This window comes from Callithrix jacchus, chromosome 3 (genome assembly GCF_049354715.1).
Source record: "Callithrix jacchus isolate 240 chromosome 3, calJac240_pri, whole genome shotgun sequence".
Lineage (NCBI taxonomy): Eukaryota > Metazoa > Chordata > Mammalia > Primates > Cebidae > Callithrix > Callithrix jacchus.
In genome coordinates, this window is record NC_133504.1 from 135,300,022 (window position 1) to 135,321,678 (window position 21,657).

The following is a 21,657-nucleotide window of genomic DNA, read 5'->3' on the forward strand; positions in this document are numbered from 1 at the left end:
AATACAAGGTAGTAAAACGTGGGTTTTATTAGGTGAGGAGGCTCAGAACATACTACCCCATAATACAAAGCTTTGACATATTGAATATTTTAAGCAGAAGAAATTGAGATACGCAGGAAAGTATCTCTTATATTTTCCTGAAACATTTCATAAGACCTTCAAATGAGAGCTGCTCTCCATATACCCAGTAGAAAGAGGCATCTTTATCCCCAAAGATGGAGGGGCAAGAGGAATTAGAATGAATAGGCTTCGCTAAATTTCTCTTCACTTAACCCATTCTTTGCCCTATCACTCTTTTTAATAACTTTTCACTCTTCATCAAACCTCACATAAAAATCCTCAGGTTTAACCATTTTGGGGAGGTCTTCATTTCCTTTGGAAGGCTCTCATGCCATGTAAAACTTACATTAAATATATGTGTATATTTTTCTATTATTAAAGTCTTTGGTTACAGGGTCCCAGCCAACAATGTAGATAGGTAGAATGAAAATACTGTTTTCCTTCTCTGGAAAGGAAAGGAGTTTCTGGTGATGAGGATGGGACTTCATTGGCGAGGACACTCAACAACTCTGGAGCTGCCACTGACTAAGCCAGCAAATAACTCTTACTAGTCAGTTTCCCAGATATTGACCTGCAGTGGCCAGTTGACAAAGGAAGGTAAGATTTTTTTTCCTGTCCAGTCCTTTCCAAATTCAGATTAGCAGGAAAAATTTGTAAAAATTATTCATTTGAATAGTGACTCTCAAAAATTTGGCTCTACGTACTCATTGATTATTGATCCTTTCCCTCCCAGGGACAGTCATGATGTTTCTATTTGTCTCACTTTGTATCTTGAGAGCTTGGCTTGACTTTACACACCTGCCAAGGCGCACAGATTCTCAGGCTTTCATCTGCAGGTGGCCAACTGTTAGACAGATAGAAGCCCTGAGACACAAATATGGCTGAACATAAATGTGGGCTGCACCACATTTGCAGCTGATATGCTACTGGCATTACTAGCTCTTAGGAGGTTTTGTCTACATCTGTTATTTTTCTATCTTTGGTAATGGCTCTGGATTATAAGGGTGGCTTCTTTTGCACCCTTTCTGAGGATGCCTCTTGTGACTGTGGTTAGGCTACAAAGGGTTTATTGATTTTGAGTCACATGGAATAGATACCCCTTTGGTTTAAAAAAGGGTGGGGGAGTAGTTGTGATTGTCTCACACCTGTAATCCCTGCACTTTGGGAGGCTGAGGCAGAAGGATTGTTTGAGCCCAGGAGTTTGAGACCAGTTTAGGCAACACAATGAGATCTTGTCTCTAAAAAAATAATTAATTAAAGGAAAAGCTTTCATCTCCTCTTGGTCTTTGTAGTTAGGAGAAAAAACGAGGTTCAATTGTATTAGAAAAATTTACTGTTTGTCCCATTCAAAATCCGACAATAATATTTCAAAATATTTTTTTTTGTCCAAAATACTCTATTGTCAGAAATGGGCTTAATTGGAGGCTGATCTTCAGAGCCTGAGAGGAACTACTTTTAAGGCCTTCTCTCCTAATATGGAATTATGTGTTTATGAAAAGAGTTATCTAGCTTGCTTTAGGTAGACAGTAAGGGAAGGGTCCCTGGAGAACTTCCAACCTACCAACAAGCATTTATACCAGATGTTTCATGCAGATAAGGGAATTTACACAGGGGTCCTGCCTAAACATGCCCACAGTGGAAAATTCCATTCCTTAACACATGTGTGGAAAGGGATATAAATCAATATGGAGCGACTCAGTCTAGGAACCTGCATGTGCACTGGAAGGATGGGGTGGAGCCGCCAAAAATTCATGCCTTAAGCCCTCGTATTCAACTGTGAAGGGAGCAGCTAGAAACCTGCTTTTCGGGCCCCTCTTTTTGCTGAGAGCTTTCCTGATACTTAATAAATTCTGCTCCACTCACTCTTTGATGACCATGTGCCTAATTCTTCCTGGTTGTGAGACAAGAACCAAAATCCAGCTGCGCTAAGGAGGAAAAACTCCTGCATCATTTAGAGAGAAAGAACATTAGGAAGGCTTTGTGTAATAATTTAAGTCATTCTAAAGTCACACAATTCAATCTAGAACACAGGAATCTTTATTTCCATATTAATTGGAAATATGTTCTCTGATATGTAATAGCAAATTCAAGATAATGTAATTTGATAGGTGGGTCAGCCTCTTTGTTATTCAGGATGCAACACAGTTTTTTAAAGACTTTAAAACAACTACCCTTTTCTTACAAATTTAGTTTATAAAAACATAAATGCAGCTCTAGGAGCAATTTCAAGCCCACCCATCCTTATCAATCCCCAAATCTCTCCTGTTCATATCAAGATGCTTGCAGATACTTTAAAAAGTCAAAACATTGGAAATGGAATTGTCCTGAGCTTAGAAAAAAAATACCCTAAATCCATAATAATAGATGTGCCCCAGAATACACTCAGAGAAACCTTACATCCTTTCTTTGTACCTTTCAGGGATAAATATTTAACCCTGTCCTCTCTATGACCTGAGGGTAATCTCTTTGCTGTGCAAATGTCCTGGGAGATAACTCTTGCTTCTAAACAAAAGGAAACATAAATTCACAGCCTTTTGAAAACAAACTGCTCCAGTGTCCATCACCCAAAATTTAGTTCACAACTTTCAGGAAATTACTTATCAACAATAAACAAAAGTATTAAAAGCCTCCTCTATAAATATAGCAAAACAGGTAACCATAACTTGTCCCATTTGCCAGAAATACAATTTGGATACAAATGTAAAGTGGGGATAAACCAGTGACTTTTCACTGATATGCTTTACTGACTCATGGCTAAAATTTTAGAATAAACTCTAAGACCTCTGTTTGTAATTGTCTAGATGGCTATGTATATTTAGGATTACTTGTATGTATATATGTAACGTACACATGATCTTTTTCTACCTCTAATAGTGTTACCAAATTAATTTATAAAATTCCGTAATGGTTTATTCAAATTGTCTTAAAGATAAATACACTTTATGTAAAATAAATATTCCTAAAACCCCAGGAAATAGAGAAACTAATTGAAATGTTTTTCAAGTTTACATGACTTGGATTAATTGCTGATATAAAAGATTAGTTAAATATGGTTGGTTTAATAAAAATAGCTATGTATTCTGAGTTATCAGCATTATGTAGAATATGAGCATACATTTTCATTCTATTGGAGAGTAGTCAAATAAGGTTAAAAATAGTTAACTGGGAAATAAGTTAAAATGTTGGTTAGCTTTGTTTGTTTTTTTAAAATGTCTGCCTGAAAACACTAAAATGTTGATGGTAACTTGCAACCTTAGAGTTATGCTAAATAACATATATATAAATTCTATATATATTTATATTATATTATATATATATATATAGTGTGTGTTCAAAATTTCCAAATAGTATAAAGTACTAAAACATTCATTACTGAACATAATTTAAGTTTATGTATTTTGGGCCTCTTGTTTTTATATGGTATAAAGAAACTAAATATATTTGGGTACATTAATACACATAAGAAACTATACCATGAGGAAATAGCATACACCTGTAAAACAGAAGATAGTATATTCATAAATGTGCCAGTCAGCTATAGAATACTGGTATGTGACAGACAATTCATGATTGTGTACTTCCTAGTTTTCTCTCTAAAAGAAATGTTACTAATGGTTAAAAATTATTCCAAATTTATATAAATGAAACTGCTATGAATAAAGAGAGTAAAGACAAAAAACTACGCAGAGTGCAAGAAAAGCAGGATGTGTTTCTGATTTAAAAAAAGAAATGTAGTATGAAATATATGCATTTTTTAAGAAGGAAAAAAAAGAGTAATTTTGTCCTAAGGTAGAATGACTGCTTGTTCCAGAATGAGAAAAAGGAAAAGAGTAGGACCAAAGCTGAATGGATATTAAAATACATGTAGAAGATTTGTAGAAAAAGAATTTTATGTGTAGTCAACTGCTAAGATAGAATGGATTTATTTATAAGTTAAAAAAATGAGATGACATTAAAAGCATACTAATGCAAAACCAGAATGACAGTTTTCTTGGATTATTGATCTGGTCTTATTAAAAAAATAAATGATGTCTTTTTATCTTTTAAGTAATCTTCTTAGGAAACAAAGATTTTGTATCTTAGCAAAATAATTTCCTGTGCTTCATGTTGTATTTATCAGGTCTTTGCTTTGGAAAACCAAGTTTTCTCAATATTGGAAGAGCTAAGATTTTTTTCACAATTATTTGACTTACGGTATCTGCCTTTTGAAGACTTTCATTGTCACACTAGTTAAATAAATGAGGCTCACAAGAGTGAGCCTACTCAATCAAATGTTCAAAACTTTTCCCATTTTTGACAAGCACTTCCATATCAAATTTAAATTGTCTTCTTTATCTCAGAACTAACTTTGTGATTTCCCAGCGCACCCCTGGAAAATCTGAAAGAACATGTTCTTTCATCCTGTAAAAAGAGATGTTAAACTCATTAAATTTATTTGAGATATTCAATTACATAAGAAGCATTGTCTAATAAAAAGTAATGCTTAACCTTCTTTAAGTTATATTTGTAGGATATATATTATTAATATAAACGTTTCAGAAATTTTATGAAATTCCTAGACATTTGTCAATATTCTATCTTTATAAACCAATCATAATTCAGTTATCTTAGATTGTTATATGTCACATTATAATAAGCTTGTATTAGATCTTTAACCATGACCATTTTAAGTCTTGTCATTTATAGATAGTTATTGTTTTACTCAGATTCTTCTCTGAAAATGTTCACAAGTAGCAGCAGACCAAAATTGCTCTATCTTGAAAGAAATTCATGAATCTCAGTCTAATAAATACTCTGAAGTACAGGTTTCTGGTAATTTTATTTATTTATTTATTTGAGACAGAGTCTCACTCTGTTGCACAGGCTGGACTCTACTGTTGTGATTATGGCTCACAGCAGCCTCCAGCTCCTGGAAACAAGCAATCCTCTTACCTCTGCCTCCTGAGGATTCAGGACACTACAGGTATGGGTCACCATGCCAAGCTAATTAAAAATTTTTTTTTGTAGCGATGGGGTCTCACTTTGTTGCCCATACTGGTATTGAACTGGCCTCAAGCAATCCTTCTACCTCGGTCTTTCAATGTGATAGGACTACAAGTGTATGCCACCATGCCTGGCTAAATTTTAAATCTTTTTGTAGAAAAGGGATCTTGCTTTGTTGCCCAGGCTGTTATTGAACTCCTCACTTCAAGCAATCCTCCTATGTCAGTATCCTAAAGTGCTGGGGTTAAGTGCATGAGCCACTATGCCTGGCCTCTGATAATGATAAGATCATATCCTTTGACTAGGTAAAACTTTCCAGAACACTAGTTAATTCATAAAACTAATCTAAATCTAGTTGATTCATAAAACTAATTCAAGATCAAGAAACCGCCATGCAAAATTATAACTGATGGATCTAATCAACTCTATTTTGCTTCTAACCTCCAAACTATCCTTATTCCTTCTTGGGCACAGGCTGAACTAACTTTGGGAGAAACTTAGTTTATAATTTAAAACAAAGATAACAACAGCCCTTTCCCAAAACTAACCTCCTCCTTTGTCGGGGATTAGATTGCCTTTGTAGCACTAACAAATTAACCACAGGTTAGAAATTATGGTTTAGGAGTCACGAAGCTGGAGGCTACAAGATTCTGACCCTCCCTAAACTGCTCCTCAGATTAGTGCTGAGATGTTCTTACCAACCTTCACTTGATGGACCAGCTGGCACCACCCAGACTGGTAAACTGGCTCTTTTGATCTTGTGATCCCCACCCAGGAACTGACTCGGAACAAAGGACAGCTTCAATTCCCTATGATTTCATCTCCTACCTAACCAATTAGCATCCCTGGCTCACTGGCTTCCCTGCACCAAGTCATCCTTAGAAATTCTGATACCCAAATGCTTGGGGAGACTGATTTGAGTAATAATAAAACTCTGGTATCCCACCACACAGCCGGCTCTGTGTGAATTTTTCTTTCTCCATTGCAACTTCCCTTCTCAATAAACAGCTCTATTTAGACAGTGGGCAAGGTGAACCCATCAGGTGATTACAATCCAGCATAACAAGAATTAATTACATGGAACTAAATGAACTGATAAGGAATCTTATAATTTTTAACTTACTTTTTTTTTTTTTACTGAGACATTGCTGGTTCTTTAATATTTTGTTTTTCAAATTAAAGTTTTTCTCTTTTTCTCTCAAGCTATCTTTACCTCACAACAATCTGGCAAACTATAAAAGAAAATTAAAATATTTATTTGTTCTCTCTATCTGATCTCTCCAGATTTTGGAAACCGTTGTTGAGTATTCTCATTTTTAAGGCAATAGAAATATTTGCCTAAGTTCAATAAGAACATGTCCTTCTTATAACAGAAAATAACTAGAAATTGGTTATATTGCTAATCCCTTGACTGGAAGGTCATATTTGAGAAGAATATGTATAGAATTGGATATGACTAGAAAATTTTAAGGAACTAAATTTGATTTAATGGAGCCAATGATTGTAATGACCCTTAGAAAAACTGGCCTTGGACCTGGCTTAAGAATTCTCAGCCTCACAGGTGAGTAAGGAAGGTTACTTCCTGGCAGGCCCAGGAACCTCAAAATACACTGAGTGCCTTGGGAAGAGAGGAATTCACCCAAATCTATAGATGCCACAGGCAATTGGCAAGTTCCTTGGCTTGGCATCCTAGCCTCCAGGCACTTTTAAAAGTCTGATCTGAGATTCCTGATCGTAAGTTCCAGGGAAGCAAATTGAAAAAAAGGACTTATGTGGTCATGTACTATTCTTGCTGCACTAATGTAAATAATCAGCAGAAGTTTAATGGGGTTAGACTGATTTTATAATCAAATTAGTCTTACTTTGATACAATTGAAAGTAACTATAGAGAATAAAATTATTTCATTATTATTTCAAAGACATCAAGTCTAATCCTGTTCACTGCCTTTGAAGCTTTATTATGTCTCTGTAAAGACTAGATCATGCTCAATTCTAGCATCCTCCAATATCTGATTATAACTCTTCAAATTAATGTTTCCAATTTTTCTCTCACCCTGTTAAGTTGGTACCACTGAGGGTTAAAATCATTCTGCTCAGATCTTTGCTAGGAATACCTAAAGAAGCCCTGGAAGTTGAGACTGGAAATCTCCATACTTTGCTCTGAGAAGCAACTATAATTCTTTCATCACCAGAGGAATCCAAACTACAAGCCAGGAAACTTGTTGAATGCCTACTTCCATTCCCGTGCCATCATCTAAAGATACTTTGAGCCAAATGTCCTGAAATGGGCTTGAGTGACTGCCTGCTGGAATAAAAAACTGAGTTTACAGTTTGTTCTAACCAGTAATCTTGCTTTTTTTTTTCATATAAATGTGCCTTATTAAATGTTTTATTGTTCATACCATCTAGAGGAGCTTGGGCAGGTGAGCACTCTATTTCTTCCTTTATACTGCCTCCCAAAATGAGATACAATTATTTAACTGAACTATCTTCTTCCTAGAACTGAGAGACTTGTTCAATGAAATATGGGACAAACTACCAACTCCGTTTCTGGACTGTAAAACTTCCTGGGGGAAGTTTCAATTGGAGAAATAATAGGTTCAGGACACAATACCCCCAAATATGGTACCTTGGCATATTGAATACATCCATATATATTTTTGATACAGGATGTTGCTCGGTCACCCAAGCTGGAGTGCAGTAGAGCAATCTTGGCTCACTGCAACTCTGCCTCCCAGGCTCAGTTGATCCTCCCACCTCAGTCTCTTGACTAGCTAGGACTACAGGTGCCTGCCAACATGCCCTGCTCATTTTTGCATTTTTTTTCTTTTGTAGAAACCGGGGTTCCATAATGTTGTCCAGGCTGGTCTCAAACTCCTGAGCTCAAGTAATCCACCTACCTCAGCCTCTCAAAATGCTGGGACTACAGGTATGACCCTCTGTGCCCAGCCAACAGATTGAATATTATAAGCTAAAGAGAAAAATCTAATGCAGGAAGATAACTTTGACAGTCTCAAGAAGCAGATCATAAGACCATCATGTAAGCAGTACTCTCCAAATACCCAGAAGAAAGGAGCATTTTTATCTCTGAGGATGAAGGAACACAGAGAAATCTGAATGAACAGAACTTGCCAACATCTCCCCAGTTTACTACTTTTAACTCAGACCCCTTTGTCCTATCACATTTTTCCATGGATTTCCATAATAATAGGCTTATTAGGCAATATAATAGGCTTTTCAGGCTAACAATAGGCAATATAATGGACTTTCCAAGACTATTTTATAAACACTGAAGTTTAATTACCTTGTAGGTCTTTACTTCCTTAGGAAGCCTTCTATGTTATAAAAAAAGTATATTAAATAAATTAAAAGTAAAAATTTCCATTCTACTCTCTTGTTAATCTATTTTTGGTTACAGAGTCCTAGCTGAGAATCTAAAAGAGCAGGAACAAAATACGTTTTTCCCGATGTAAGTATGGACAAATTGCTCTCCAACTAGTTATAACATTTTATACTACAACCAGCAGGATATAAGCACTCCTCACGTTGTCCTTAATCATATTGTTAACTACTCAAAGTTGGTTAAATCAATCCTGGGAAATAACTTTCTAAAATAAAAAAATGCATGTTCTTTCATCACTTCCTTTTGACGAAAGTGAGCCCATCCATTACTTGTTCATTTATTTTCAAAGAAAAAATGTCTATTTCCCTTTTATTCCTCTTTTCCTTTCTTCATTCTACTTTTCACCATTTTCACGATTTTGTCAATCCTGTTCATAGGATATAAGCATGAGAGTATTGTTAGCAATACATATGAATGTCCAGTTTACTTCAAAATTAAGAACATGCAAATAAGATATGCTACATTTAAATCTAATAAAACACTGGTTCCTGTTTGCTTGTCCAATTCCACTTCAAGATTGACATGTCCTTGCTGCCTTGCATTTATTTCCTTTTTTAGCTTATCTGCTTTGACTGCAGTCCTAATATATGTCCATTGCCTTCCTGCTTTTCCCCTTGCTTCTCAGTTGTGGGACCTGTATTCTTTTAAATCACTGATGGAGGCAAAATGACAAAGCAGAAAGTCAGGCAGACTAGGATTCTAAATGTAGCTCTGGACTATGTATGTGAATACTCTTTGACGCTCAATTTCTTCATCTGGTAATGATGATGCTGTCTTTGCATAATTACAGTTAGACTTAAATCTGATAATTCTTGCAAATGGCCAGAAAACACCTAAAAATATTAGGAAATACTATTTTATTTCTTCTTTTTTTTTTTTTTAAATCATCCTCTTTTTTGTTTCTTCTGAATTTGTTTTCAATAGACTAAGTTCATGAAGGCAGGGCCAATGCCGGCCGTGTTCATTATTGTAACAACCACAGAGTATAGAATAGTGCCACGTAGAGCTCTACTTAAAGACATAGTTCCTGACTGAAGGAAAGAAAGGAATAAAAAAAGAGTCAATCAATTAATCATCCATCTTCTGACTGAAACCCAATTTCAACTCCTGCTTCTACATCTCAAAGCAGATCTGATTTTGTGGATAAATTCCATTGTTCATTTTTGTCTTTTTCTTAATTCTTTCAGTTCCACTTCAAACTACCTCACTGCAAACTACCCATGTCACTCAGTAAACACAGAAGTCTAAATTTTCATTTACTATATTCATATGAATGCTACCAGCCAAATTATCATAGATATTTAAAGGTTTGCTATGTTTTAAAACTATTTTATATTTTTAATGAATAGTGTGTTTCTAAATAGAGTACTATTTTCTTGTTTTGACGGGCAAAATTTCTTCAAAGACATTTCCTGTTTATCAAAAAAACTTGCATTAGAGATAATTTTCAGACAAATCTTAATGTCAACAAATACCTAACTCTTCACTTCCACTTGTATATGTTTTGGCAGAATTTTTTCTAACATGATCGTAAAAAAAATTAAATTTTAAGACTAAAATATTTCTGTCACAAGGCACTTTATATAGAAAACATTGGCTAATTTCGATTTGTATCTTCACTAGGATAAATAGATGCAAAAAGTTTTGCCAATTTGTACTGCTGAAGGGCATAATGAAAGCAGCCAGAATTCTTTTTAAGTTAATAAAATGAAAAATTGTAAAATTTTAATAAAATTATAGTGTATAGTAGATTTTATCTGTCATTTATATATCTTGAATTATTTTGTCATTAATCATTATTTTTTGAGAATTTAGCCTTCTCGTGGTAGTTTATTAAGAAGGAAATTCCTTTGTGCTTAAAAACTCAAACTATTGCTTGTCAAGCCTAGACCGAGGTATTTGAACACTACTTAAAAATGTTAAAAACAGACAAGGGAAGCAGATGTCAGACTTGGCTTTTCTTTAACAGCTCTTATGTAATAGAATCAACTCTCACTTATCTGTGCTAAGATGTATAGAAGCATAGGATTCTAAGGTGGAATCCCTTCACAATCATTACTTTCGCCACTGTTACCAACCCTTACAAGATGCGCCAATAAAGAGCAGCAACATTTTTCCAGTTCCACCTGCCTGCACTCCAGTGGACACACTAATGAGCAGTGAAATGGCGACAGAAAGGACAGCCGGTATGAGTGGGAAGCTTATTCACAAATAAGTCATCTTTCTTTATTACTGTAAACTACATTTAGAAATGATTTTGATTGCATGCCTAATAATTATATATTTATCGGGGACATCACTCTGTAGAAAGAACTAACGTTAGAGCATTTGTGAATCTTTTTATTCCTTGCTTCTTCTCTCATCCATTTGGAAGGTCACCTAGTCAGATGAATAACAAACACTAGGTTCAGCTGTACAGTTAGGTTCAGCTTTGGTTGGTATAGGACTGTGATTCTTACACCCAGAGCCTGAAAAGCAGAAGATGTCATTCTGGGAAGCTGGACCCTCAATTATGAAGAAAGAAAAATATAGGAAAGGTTTACAAAAAGGCGTAAGAGAAAATTCAGCTGCTGTGAAGTGGCAATGGAATCGCTCTTGCAAATTTGGCAAGCTTTGGCTGTGCTCCCTGAAAAAATCAGCAGCAGCAATGTCCTTCAGGCAGCAGCTGTCACTGCAAGCAAAGAAGCAGTGGAAAGAAAAAGAAGGGGCTCCTCTGCCGACAGAGAAACAGCTGATGCATAAAAATACAGATAGGGCTGAAATTAGCAACAAGTTGCTGACTGTTTTTTCTTTTTCATGAAGTTCACTCAGCTACTAAGATAGATGCAAATTAAACTTTAGAGACAATGTGGGATCTCAAGTGGAACTCTGAAGGAATCATACCCATAGGCTGAGGACAAGTTTGATTTAAGATCCTACTACTTGTAGGCTCTATTTTCTGACTAGGGTACACCATCTTTAACTAAACCATTCAGGAAGCAGATTCAGCTACCTATTAAACACGTGACAGTTTCAAAATGTTCAGGATTCTCTGCCCAGCACTCACATTACTCAGCTGTCATAGTAAAGGGCTAAGATATATGATGTGAAAATTACATTTTAACGAGGTGTCATGTGTGTTTAAAGTTCTTATTCATCACTACACAGCCACAGCTTTTACTGGAGACACAAATGCACTTAATTTGCATATTATAAGGACAGAAGGTGCGCCATATCCTCATTGTTAAACTGCTATGTGTAAGCTTTTAGTTGGTTGAGGTTCTACTACTATTTTTAGTGTACATAAGAATGGTTATATTTATATAATCTCAAATGGCTTTCAGGAAAATGTGGATTGTATTTGGGAAGCAGAAGAGCAGGTGACAAGACAGAAGCTACAACTCTTTACCATTCTATTGTTGGTACTTATTGCTGGGTGTGTTTTTCACTAAATCTCAACAAGTAGATTTGTAGATCTGTTAGACATACTAATTTTAGGAAATTTTTGAAACTCAGCCTCTCTGCCCGTTATTACAAATTTGAAGCTATTTCCTCCTCCTCCTTTAGTAGGAAATACTGAAAAACATTTAAATACTTAACAAGAAAAAATAGATTGTTTGATGGACAGCTTAGAAACAAACTAAGTGTCAAAGAAAGTACCTCTCATCTCACTCCTCTCTATTAATAATCAATTTGGCAGAAGGTGGTTTGGCAGACAGAGAAGTTAAGGTTGAAAGTCAGTCAAAACCAGCCACTAATAATAGCTAAAGGCAAGTGATCCAGCTGTCTGACTCCCTCCCACCAGCTGTATCAGGATATAATGTACGGTTTTAGAGCTGTGATGCCCATGTGAGAATCACTCAACCTGGGAATAGCTGAGATTATTTGAACACTTTAAATATACATCTTACAAAAGATAGCTAATTAAAAGTAATAATAAAGGCATACTTTTATAATGTATTTTATAAGCTAGGAAATAGGCTCAGTTAAAAGTATATTTGAAGAAAATTCTAGAAGTGATAGTTCTGTATCTGGTGCTCTGCCCAGAAAAAACAGAGGAAGTGCTTTCACATGTACTTTATACTCAAGTGCTAAATCTTACAATCATTTTGGTACCAGTGTCCAAAGCTGAATCACGGGTTCTTTAGACAAAACCTATTTTCAAGGGAACAGAAATATTACACATTTCTGAATATAATACATTTTCCATTTTCTCCAAGTTGAAGAAATCCCTACAATTTATCAAGCAAAAAAAAAAAATTGAGAATATGTTCTTAATATAGAATTCTTCACTTGGTTGCCCAATTTCTTCCATACTGTAAGATTACTGACTTTAATTTCTTCTAATTACTTCTGGAAGAAAATACATTTGGTATTAATGTACTTTGGTACTACTCTTTAACATACATAAAATTGCCCTTAGATTACCAAGGCTCACAACAACATGGGTGAAGCAGGGGAAAAGGTGAGGGTAAAGAGTGCAGATAGGAAGGATGGCTAGGTGACTTAATCAACTTAGATTATAGCTCTGTGTGTTGCGAGTGAAGATGACTACCTGAGGAGCATACACATAATCTTAATCACATTTAGAAACTGTACTTCTATTCGCCTATTATCTTGAAAAAGCAGCTTTAAAAAATATAGTCCCTTTATCCATTTAATCATTCAACAATCTTTACAAAGAACCAACTATTTTTCAGACACTTTAAGAATTTGTAGACAGGCCAGATCACACCTGTAATCTCAGCACTTTGGGACGTCAAGCTTACTCAGGAGGCTGAGACTTGAGAATCACTTGAACCTGGGAGATGGAGGTTACAGTGAGTTGGGATCATGCCACTGCACTCCAGCCTGGGCAACAGAGTGAGACTCTTCTCCCCAACAAAAATAAAAGTAAAAAAAAAAAAAAAGAAATTTGTAGAAGAAGCTGACTAAAACAATATCAACAAGATTATTGCAATGAGATCAAAGTCTAATTAGTTCCAAAAAAACTTTTTATAAAACATTAGAGATTCTTTGAATTTGCATGTTTGTTAATATGTGAAATATAATAATATTACTTAAAATTTTAAGAAATTATTTACAAATATATTTGCTACATGAATGCTAAATAGCAGTATCAAAATAAGTTCTGATTTATTTTTCCACCAATTTAATGCTGGGAAACAACAAAAATGCTGGCAATTTTACATTTAATATCATGCAGAATAAGTGACAACAGGATAGTGTACTGAAAGTAATGTTTTCAGAGAAACATAGTTAATCAATTTTACACTTCTAAACTTTGCCTAGAAAAACTGGCCAACAATGACTTTTTTCCAGGAGAAACTTCACTTAGAGTCTCCAAAAACATTTTTAATACAAGTCTAAAAAGTCAATTGAAATTAATTTCTTAACATAGCTATTGTTGAAAACAATGTCAGACTGCACAATTTCCGAAGACATTTTCTTTGAAAAATAATGCAAACATACATGTCATACAATTGAGCAGCCCAACAAAAGGCAGGAACTATAAAAAATGTGACAATTGAAAGTCTGGGGATGGGTGTTGAGAAGAGAAAATAACTCCAATTAATAACTCCTGAAACCTCTTTTAGAATACTTTGAGGAGTTAAGCCTTTTTTCATGTTCTTCCTCCAAGGCTACCATTTTGGCCTTTAAAAATGGCCCTTGTAGAATGTAAACTAGTACAACCAGTATGGAAAACAGTGTGGAGATTTCTTAAAGAACTAAAAGTAGAACTTGCATTTGATCTAACAATCCCACTACTGAGTATCTACCCAGAGGAAAAGAAGTCATTACACAAAAAAGATACTTGCACACATATGTTTACAACAGCATAATTCACAACTGCAAAAGTATGGAACTAGCTCAAATGCCCATCAATCAATGAGTGGATTTAAAAAAAAAAAAAAAACAGTGGTACAAGTATACAGACTGGAATACTACTCAGCCATAAAAGGAATGAATTAATGGCATTCACAACAACATGGATGGACTTGGAGACTATTATTCTAGTTCAAGTAACTCAGGAATGAAAAACATTTTATGTTCTCACAAGTAGGAGTTATGGTATGAAGGAGCAAAGGCATAAGAATCTTATAATGGCCTTTGGGGACTTGGGAAAAGGATGGGAGCGGGTGAGGGGTAAAATGCCACAAATTGGGTTCAGTGTATACTGCTCAGGTGATGGGGTGATGGGTGCACCAAAATCTCACAAATGACCACTAAAAAAAATTTACTCATGTAACCAAATATCACCTGTTCCTGAAAAACTTATGGAAATAATTTAAAAAAGAAAAAACATAGAATGATAAAATGACTAAAAAGAAAACCCTTATAAAAACAAAACAAATCATTTGAGTTCATGGTTGAAAAGTAGATACAATTTTTTAGAGTACAAATACATGGTGATTAACTTGTAATATGATCTACAAATGATGTTTGTATCTAGAGAGTGACCAGTGCTGACATCTGGGCAATTTTTGAATAAGTTATATGGACTGCAGTGCTTTAGATCCTTGGTTTAGAAAATGTGGATAAAAATGGTCTTCGTAGGGTTGGTACAAATCTATTAGGCTGTTTGTTACTGTATCATGCCTATTACATATATTTTCTCATTAAAATATAACAATAATCTGTGGTTGATGTTATTTTTTCAACTTTAGAGTCTGAAGAAATCAAGACTGAAGATTGAACAACCTGCCCATAGTCAAACAAGAGGCAGAGAGAATTCAAATCCACATCCTTCTGACTCCCACGGGCATGTTCAGAAGTCTTTGCTACCTATGTGTAAGCCTCACCAAGTGTCACCCGAGGATCTTTATCCAAAATAAATATATTTGTCTTTTATTTTTTAACACCAGATCTTTCTACAGGAGACATAAAACACAGATACCCCTTTACATACAAACTTCAAAGGAACAAATTTTCATTAATCAGAACACAGTTAAAATGATCACAAAAAGACTCAGCCTGCTACCAACAGATGGTAACAACAAATGCACTTTGGGTCTACAGATTTAGGATTAGTTTCTGACTCTAACATATTTGTAATATGTTGAGGATTTCTGTACATAGACACACAGGACCCATAATAAAATAGCAATAAGAATTCACTAAAGGCAATTCCTTTAAACAAACAAACAAAAAAAGTCGATGTAATTTACCAAAGAAAAATACCCAGCTGAAACTATGTGAAATAAGATGAACTGCCTCTATTAACACTAACTGAAATTTTCCTATCTGCACACATCATGCATAAAATTTATTTCTATACATATTCTTTCCACCCATAAATTGCAATAAGTCCATGCTAAAGAACTAGCTTTTCAATTTGAGCATTCATACATGAAAATTTATAGTTGTTTTGTGATTATAATGACAAATTTAACAGGTAAAATTTCACTATTTGTAAAACAAAGTCTTAATTGTCATTGTTCAAAATGAATAAAAATTCAATCTCCTGACTTAAGTTAGGAATTCATTTTTGAAGCTGCAAGCCTATCACTTCTTAATGTTTTCTACTTCAATAGCATCCTTTTTTTTTTGAGATGGAGTTTCGCTCTTTCGCCCAGGATGGAGTCCAGTGGTGCGACCTACGCTTGCTGCAACCTCCACCTCCCAGGTTCAAGCAATTCTCCTGCCCCATTCTCCCATGTAGCTGGCACGACAGGCACACGCCACCCTGCCCAGCTAATTTTTTTTTATTTTTAGTAGAGATGGGGTTTCACCATTTTGGCCAGACTAGTTTTTGAACTCCCAATCTCAAGTCACCTGCCCACCTCAGCCTCCCAAAGTGCTAGAATTATAGGTGTAAGCCACCATGCCCAGCCATCAGTAGCATTTTTTTCTTTTCTTTCTTTTTTTTTTTAATGAAATGACTTGGATGTTTTAATAGTAATTTAATTATGAACCTTTTTTTTTTTTAAGATGAAGACTTGCTGTGTTACCCAGTCTGGTCTTGAATTCCTAGGCTCAAGCCGTTCTCCAGCCTCAGCCTCCTGGGTAGCTGGGATTACAGGTGCATGCCACCTCACCAGGCTTGAACGTTAGAAATAATTCAAATTAGTTATATCCATGTATTCAGCAATCTTTTATTGACCACGTACTATTTGTCAGGCTTCTGTTAAGCATTTGGAATATGGCCATGAACCAAGTCAGACAGGATCATTTCTCCGTGGCATTTGTCATTTCAGTATGTGATGCTCCCCTCCCTGTGTCCATGTGTTCTTATTGTTCAACACCCGCCTATGAGTGAGAACATGTGGTGTTTGATTTTCTGTTCTTGTGTCAGTCTGCTGAGAATGACGGTTTCCAGGTTCATCCATGTCCCTACAAAGGACACAAACTCCTCATTTTTTATGGCTGCATAGTATTCCATGGTGTACATGTGCCACATTTTCCCTGTCAGTCTATCATCAGTGGGCATTTGGGTTGGTTCCAAGTCTTTCCTTCAATAGCATCCTTTTAACAAATACGGGCACTAGTACATGCAGGCTAGATGGCCCATATTTTAACTCCCATAAACAGACTGATAAATAAATTTAAAAAAAAATAAATGAAGGTATAATTTTCCTTATGTTTACAATTGCAATGATTCATTCTCTTACCCCCGTCCATATGTATGCACACACATATAGGAGTCATATATGAGTATACAAACATATGAATATATAAACATATAACAATAACCATATGAATATGTATACTCATACACATATAAGACTATACATACATATATATTACATACATAAAAAAAGCATATAGTCATATATGTGTATGAGTATATATATTCATGGTTATTGTATACTACAATTGTATATATGCTAAAAATATTTTTGGCAAGTTTTTAAACACTTGGGATTATGGTATCATCTTATTTTTTAAGGATAACTTTTAAAAAAATGAGTTAAGAACCTCCTCTAGTTTATCAAATCAGAATCTAAAATGGTAATTAATTTTAACCTATTATTCTAAATAAAAATAAAGTATGATCTTTTAAATAAATAAAATTTGAATTATGTTATTGCCCCTTATTGACTGTTTAACTAAAAAGCGAGTTATTTATTATTCCCTTGAGATATTAGAAATCACTTCCTGTTCCAGTCAGAAAAGGCTAAAAACCATCCATAACAAAGTTTTCACTAACCAAAGATAAATTTTAGTTTAAAAATATTCCAGCTATAAAAGAAATGTCTTCCCAGAATACTCTAGATAATGGATTCTTGATCAAGTTTTAAACTGGAGAATGTAATGTGTTAAACAAAACAAAACAAAACAAAACAAAACAAAACAAAACAAAACACCTTACCTGTACAGCAGTGTGTCAGACAATAGAGTTGATCTAGAAGATTTTGTTGAAGACTTAGGAGAAATTGCTTTTGTTGCTATTACATATTTGGTCTTTTCTTTCCATAAAAACCAACTCAACATACCTTGCTGATTATGGAAACAAGTGCCATCACTCTGACTGAATCCTTTCCATGATTAGAGAAAGTATCACCTAATTTGTCATCCTAACTGAATAAGAAGTGAAAAGCCATTAATTCATTCATTTATTCCACAAGAGTGATTCAGCCTCATCATATATATGTGATACATTACACTAGAGTCAGAGAAGGCAGAAATAATGGTAAGAGAAAAATACAATGAAAGAAAGGGTAAGGCAAGGCCATTGGCCATAAAATCGTAGAATCTAGTTCAGTAAAAAGATGTGCACATTTTGGACTAAGTTAAAAGAATGTCATGCTAGTGCTAGTAAAAGCATCATTAGAAACAATGCAGAAATAAGAAATATTAACAGGATTATATTTTACTTTAGCAAAGGTTTTGTGCACTTCACTATATAAAGAACTAATGTGCTGAAAATGACAAATGCCCTTCAAAAAAGAAGGGCTAAAAAATGGAATTGAGCAGAACAAAGGAGAGTCAATTTCTTGTGGTTATATGTTTTTAGAACTGAATGACAAAAATAATTTAATTTTTGAATTGCTATATTACTGTCAAAATTCAGACACCAATATTTTGGCTTTCCATTATTCTTTATCTTGGAGAACACTACTGCGACTAGTTGATATGGTTTGTCTCTGAGTCCCTACCAGAATCTCATCTTGAATTGTAATCTCCATATCCCCACATGTCAAGGGCAGGACCTGATAGGGGTGACTGGATCATAGGGGCAGTTCCCATGTGCTATTCTTGTGATAGTGAGTTCTCATGAAATCTGATGGCTTTATAATCGCCTCTTCCCCTTTCCACGGTTCACTCTCTTTTGCCTGCTGCCATGTAAGACATGCCTTGCTTCTCTGTCACCTTCTGCCATGGTTGTAAGTTTCCTCAGGCCTCCTCAGCCATTGAGAACTGAGTCAATTAAACCTGTATCTTTTATAAGTTACCTAGTCTTGTTCACGTCTTTAGAGCAGTGTGAGAACGGAATAATACAATAGCTAAACATTTTTACCTTTATTTTATTTTATTATTATTATTTTTTTGAGATGGAGTTTCGCTCTTGTCACCCAGGCTGGAGTGCAATGGCGCGATCTCTGCTCACCATAACCTCCGCCTCCCGGGTTCAGGCAATTCTCCTGCCTCAGCCTCCTGAGTAGCTGGGACTACAGGTGCGCCACCAGGCCCAGCTAATTTTTTGTATTTTTAGTAGAGATGGGGTTTTACCATGTTGAACAGGATGGTCTCGATTTCTTGACCTCGTGATCCACCCACCTCGGCCTCCCAAAGTGCTGGGATTACAGGCTTGAGCCACCATGCCCGGCCCATTTTAACCTTTAAATTAAGAGAACTGTGTTGAGTTGAGCACATAAAAATAAAAAAAAATATATAAATCTATTTATGATTGTTTTTAAATAACATTAAAAGGAAATAACATTTCCTTTGAAATTGAAAACATTAAAACATGTTTTCAATGGAAAAAGGACACTTTTAAAGAATTGCAATTAAAGATTATCTCAAGGTTACTCAAAACTGTATAAAAATTGCAATGTCTTATAAAAACTAAGATGTATTTTCTCTGTACTTATCAGTTAGGAACATTTTTCTCAATATATTAATTAAGTTCATTCAGACACAGGCACACTCAAACTGACAACCTTTCCAAAAGGAGAGGTCATATATGATGCTCTCTGTGAGGTGAATACATTGGTGTTGGCTCCTGAAACATAACATCAAGTTAGCCCCTGACATGTTCTAAGTAGACAGCACTTCTGTGGGCATTTCACAATTAATTAGACAGGGTGGCATTCTATTTTATCAGTGGTTTTGTGCACTTCACTACACAAAGTACTAACCTGCTGAAAATGACAAATGCCCTTCAAAGAAGAGCTAAAGACTGGAGGTGAGCAGAACAAAGGAGAGTCTATTGCTTGTAGTTACACATTTTTACAGCTGAAAGTGATCAGAAGCAACCCTCTTTAGATGCAAAGACAAAACATTATTTTCAGATATGCAGGCCAGAAGAACATAAAGAAAGTTTAATAAAAACATACAATGAACTTACTGAGAACAAATAGTAAATATTCCCCAAAGAGAACCATAAAAGGTTGAACATACCTGATCTACTATCCAGAGGTCCAAAATCCAAAGAATATTTCACGACGTGGTAGTTATTCCATACATAAAGAAGGTTGTCCCTTGGGTTGTAATCCACAGCTGCAATGTACTGGTATGAATTGGGAAAGGGTACATCCACCAAACTATCCTTGCTTTGGTCAGTGTTGTAAATGTAGTCAATTTTATTTCCAGTGGCCTCATTGTCATCATCCTCATATACAGATTTGACCACGTACAGGATTCCACAAATCATAAAGGCATTGGAAGCAGACCTTTTATCATATGCAGTATCCCATGTTCCTTCTATCCGTAGGGTGTAAGGGTTCAATTGACTAATGACAATTTTACCATTATTTTGTTCTGTTGCATAGATTACCCATAACCCATTCTCATCTACTGCCAGGTCTATGTCAGATTTGCCTCCCCATCGATAGGGGGAGGTATCGTGGTAATTGGCATTTGCTATGATAGCCTCTCCACTCTTTATCCTAGTTCGCAAATCAAATTTTACTATGTTCCTGGTGCGCTCTTTATTGAAGAACAAAGCTCCATCATACACAACAAATCCTGTGCCATCCACCCTATGAGGGAGCTTGTAGGTTGTAGTTGGTCTCCCAGCAATGAAGTCATCCTTGGATGAATACTCAGTCAGGGTATCAGTTCTGTAGGGAGTCCAGGGCATATAATAAATCTTGTCAGATGCCTGCAGAGGGTCTTTGCACCATGCCCCAGATTGGTGGTCGGATTCAAACAAATGTTCACTCTGGTATACTCCTTTTAGTAGTCCAGGACAAAGAAAAACTGTTGGAAGGGAAACAGTTAAATAAATATATTAATTTAGTATTTTGTTTTACAGTCTTAGTTTTCATCAAATGGAATGCAACTCTAACAAGAGATACCCACCATCACTTATTTTGCTGCATTCTTTTAAGAACACAAAGTATTCTTCCACATTAATTTTGGCTTCATTTCAAAATAATTTTGATTTTGTTACTGAAAATATCTAGCCTTTTTATAAGTAGCTGTGCATTCCTGTGATTGTTACCTTTATAAACATGCTATAATATTTTTGGAAACACATATCAGATGTGACATATGTCTATGTTTTCTATAGACATATAAGAAATACAAGTGTTTATATACAATACGTTTATTCGTTTACTGAAGAACATATTTAGAAACAAAAATTATTGTTTCCATTCTGATGAAATTAGCCATTCAGTAGTTATCATTAAGAGACAGATAAATATCCCATAATAATTTTTTAATCAAGCAAAAGAAAAGCCCTGTAATACAGGCCACTGAATCTTTTAGCAAAAAAGCTCTCAAAGTTGCTACAACACACACAGAGCATGCAACCCACACAATTAAAAATGAGTGATGGATGGATACTGGAAGGAAAAGAGAAAGGAAGAAAAAGAAAGGAAAGAAGGAATAAGGAAAGAAGAAAAGGTGTAAGGTTACAGAAAAGAACCCAAGATCTAGATTTTAATCAGTTAAAAATGTCCTGTTAAATACAGTAGTATTGGAACTTAAAAACATGTACCTTTTACTGTTACATGAGAAGAGCATTAAAACCCAAGATTACTTTCTATATTTTGCTGCTCATACTTCAGAATGAAAATGGCCAAGAATCATCCGATTCACTTGATTTTTAGTATGATTCA

General features: G+C 35.1%; 1 protein-coding gene across 50 annotated transcripts in view; it reads right to left on the reverse strand.

Moving 5' to 3' along the window:
- Positions 1 to 21,657, reverse strand: part of ADGRL3 (adhesion G protein-coupled receptor L3) — an 850,050-nt gene that overhangs the window by 301,839 nt on the left and 526,554 nt on the right. For all 50 annotated transcript variants that reach the window (XM_078367177.1, XM_078367171.1, XM_078367163.1 and 47 more), the window contains one exon: positions 19,991 to 20,791. In XM_078367177.1, the coding sequence (XP_078223303.1) occupies positions 19,991 to 20,791 (801 nt within the window). The remainder of the gene's footprint in view (positions 1 to 19,990; positions 20,792 to 21,657) is intronic.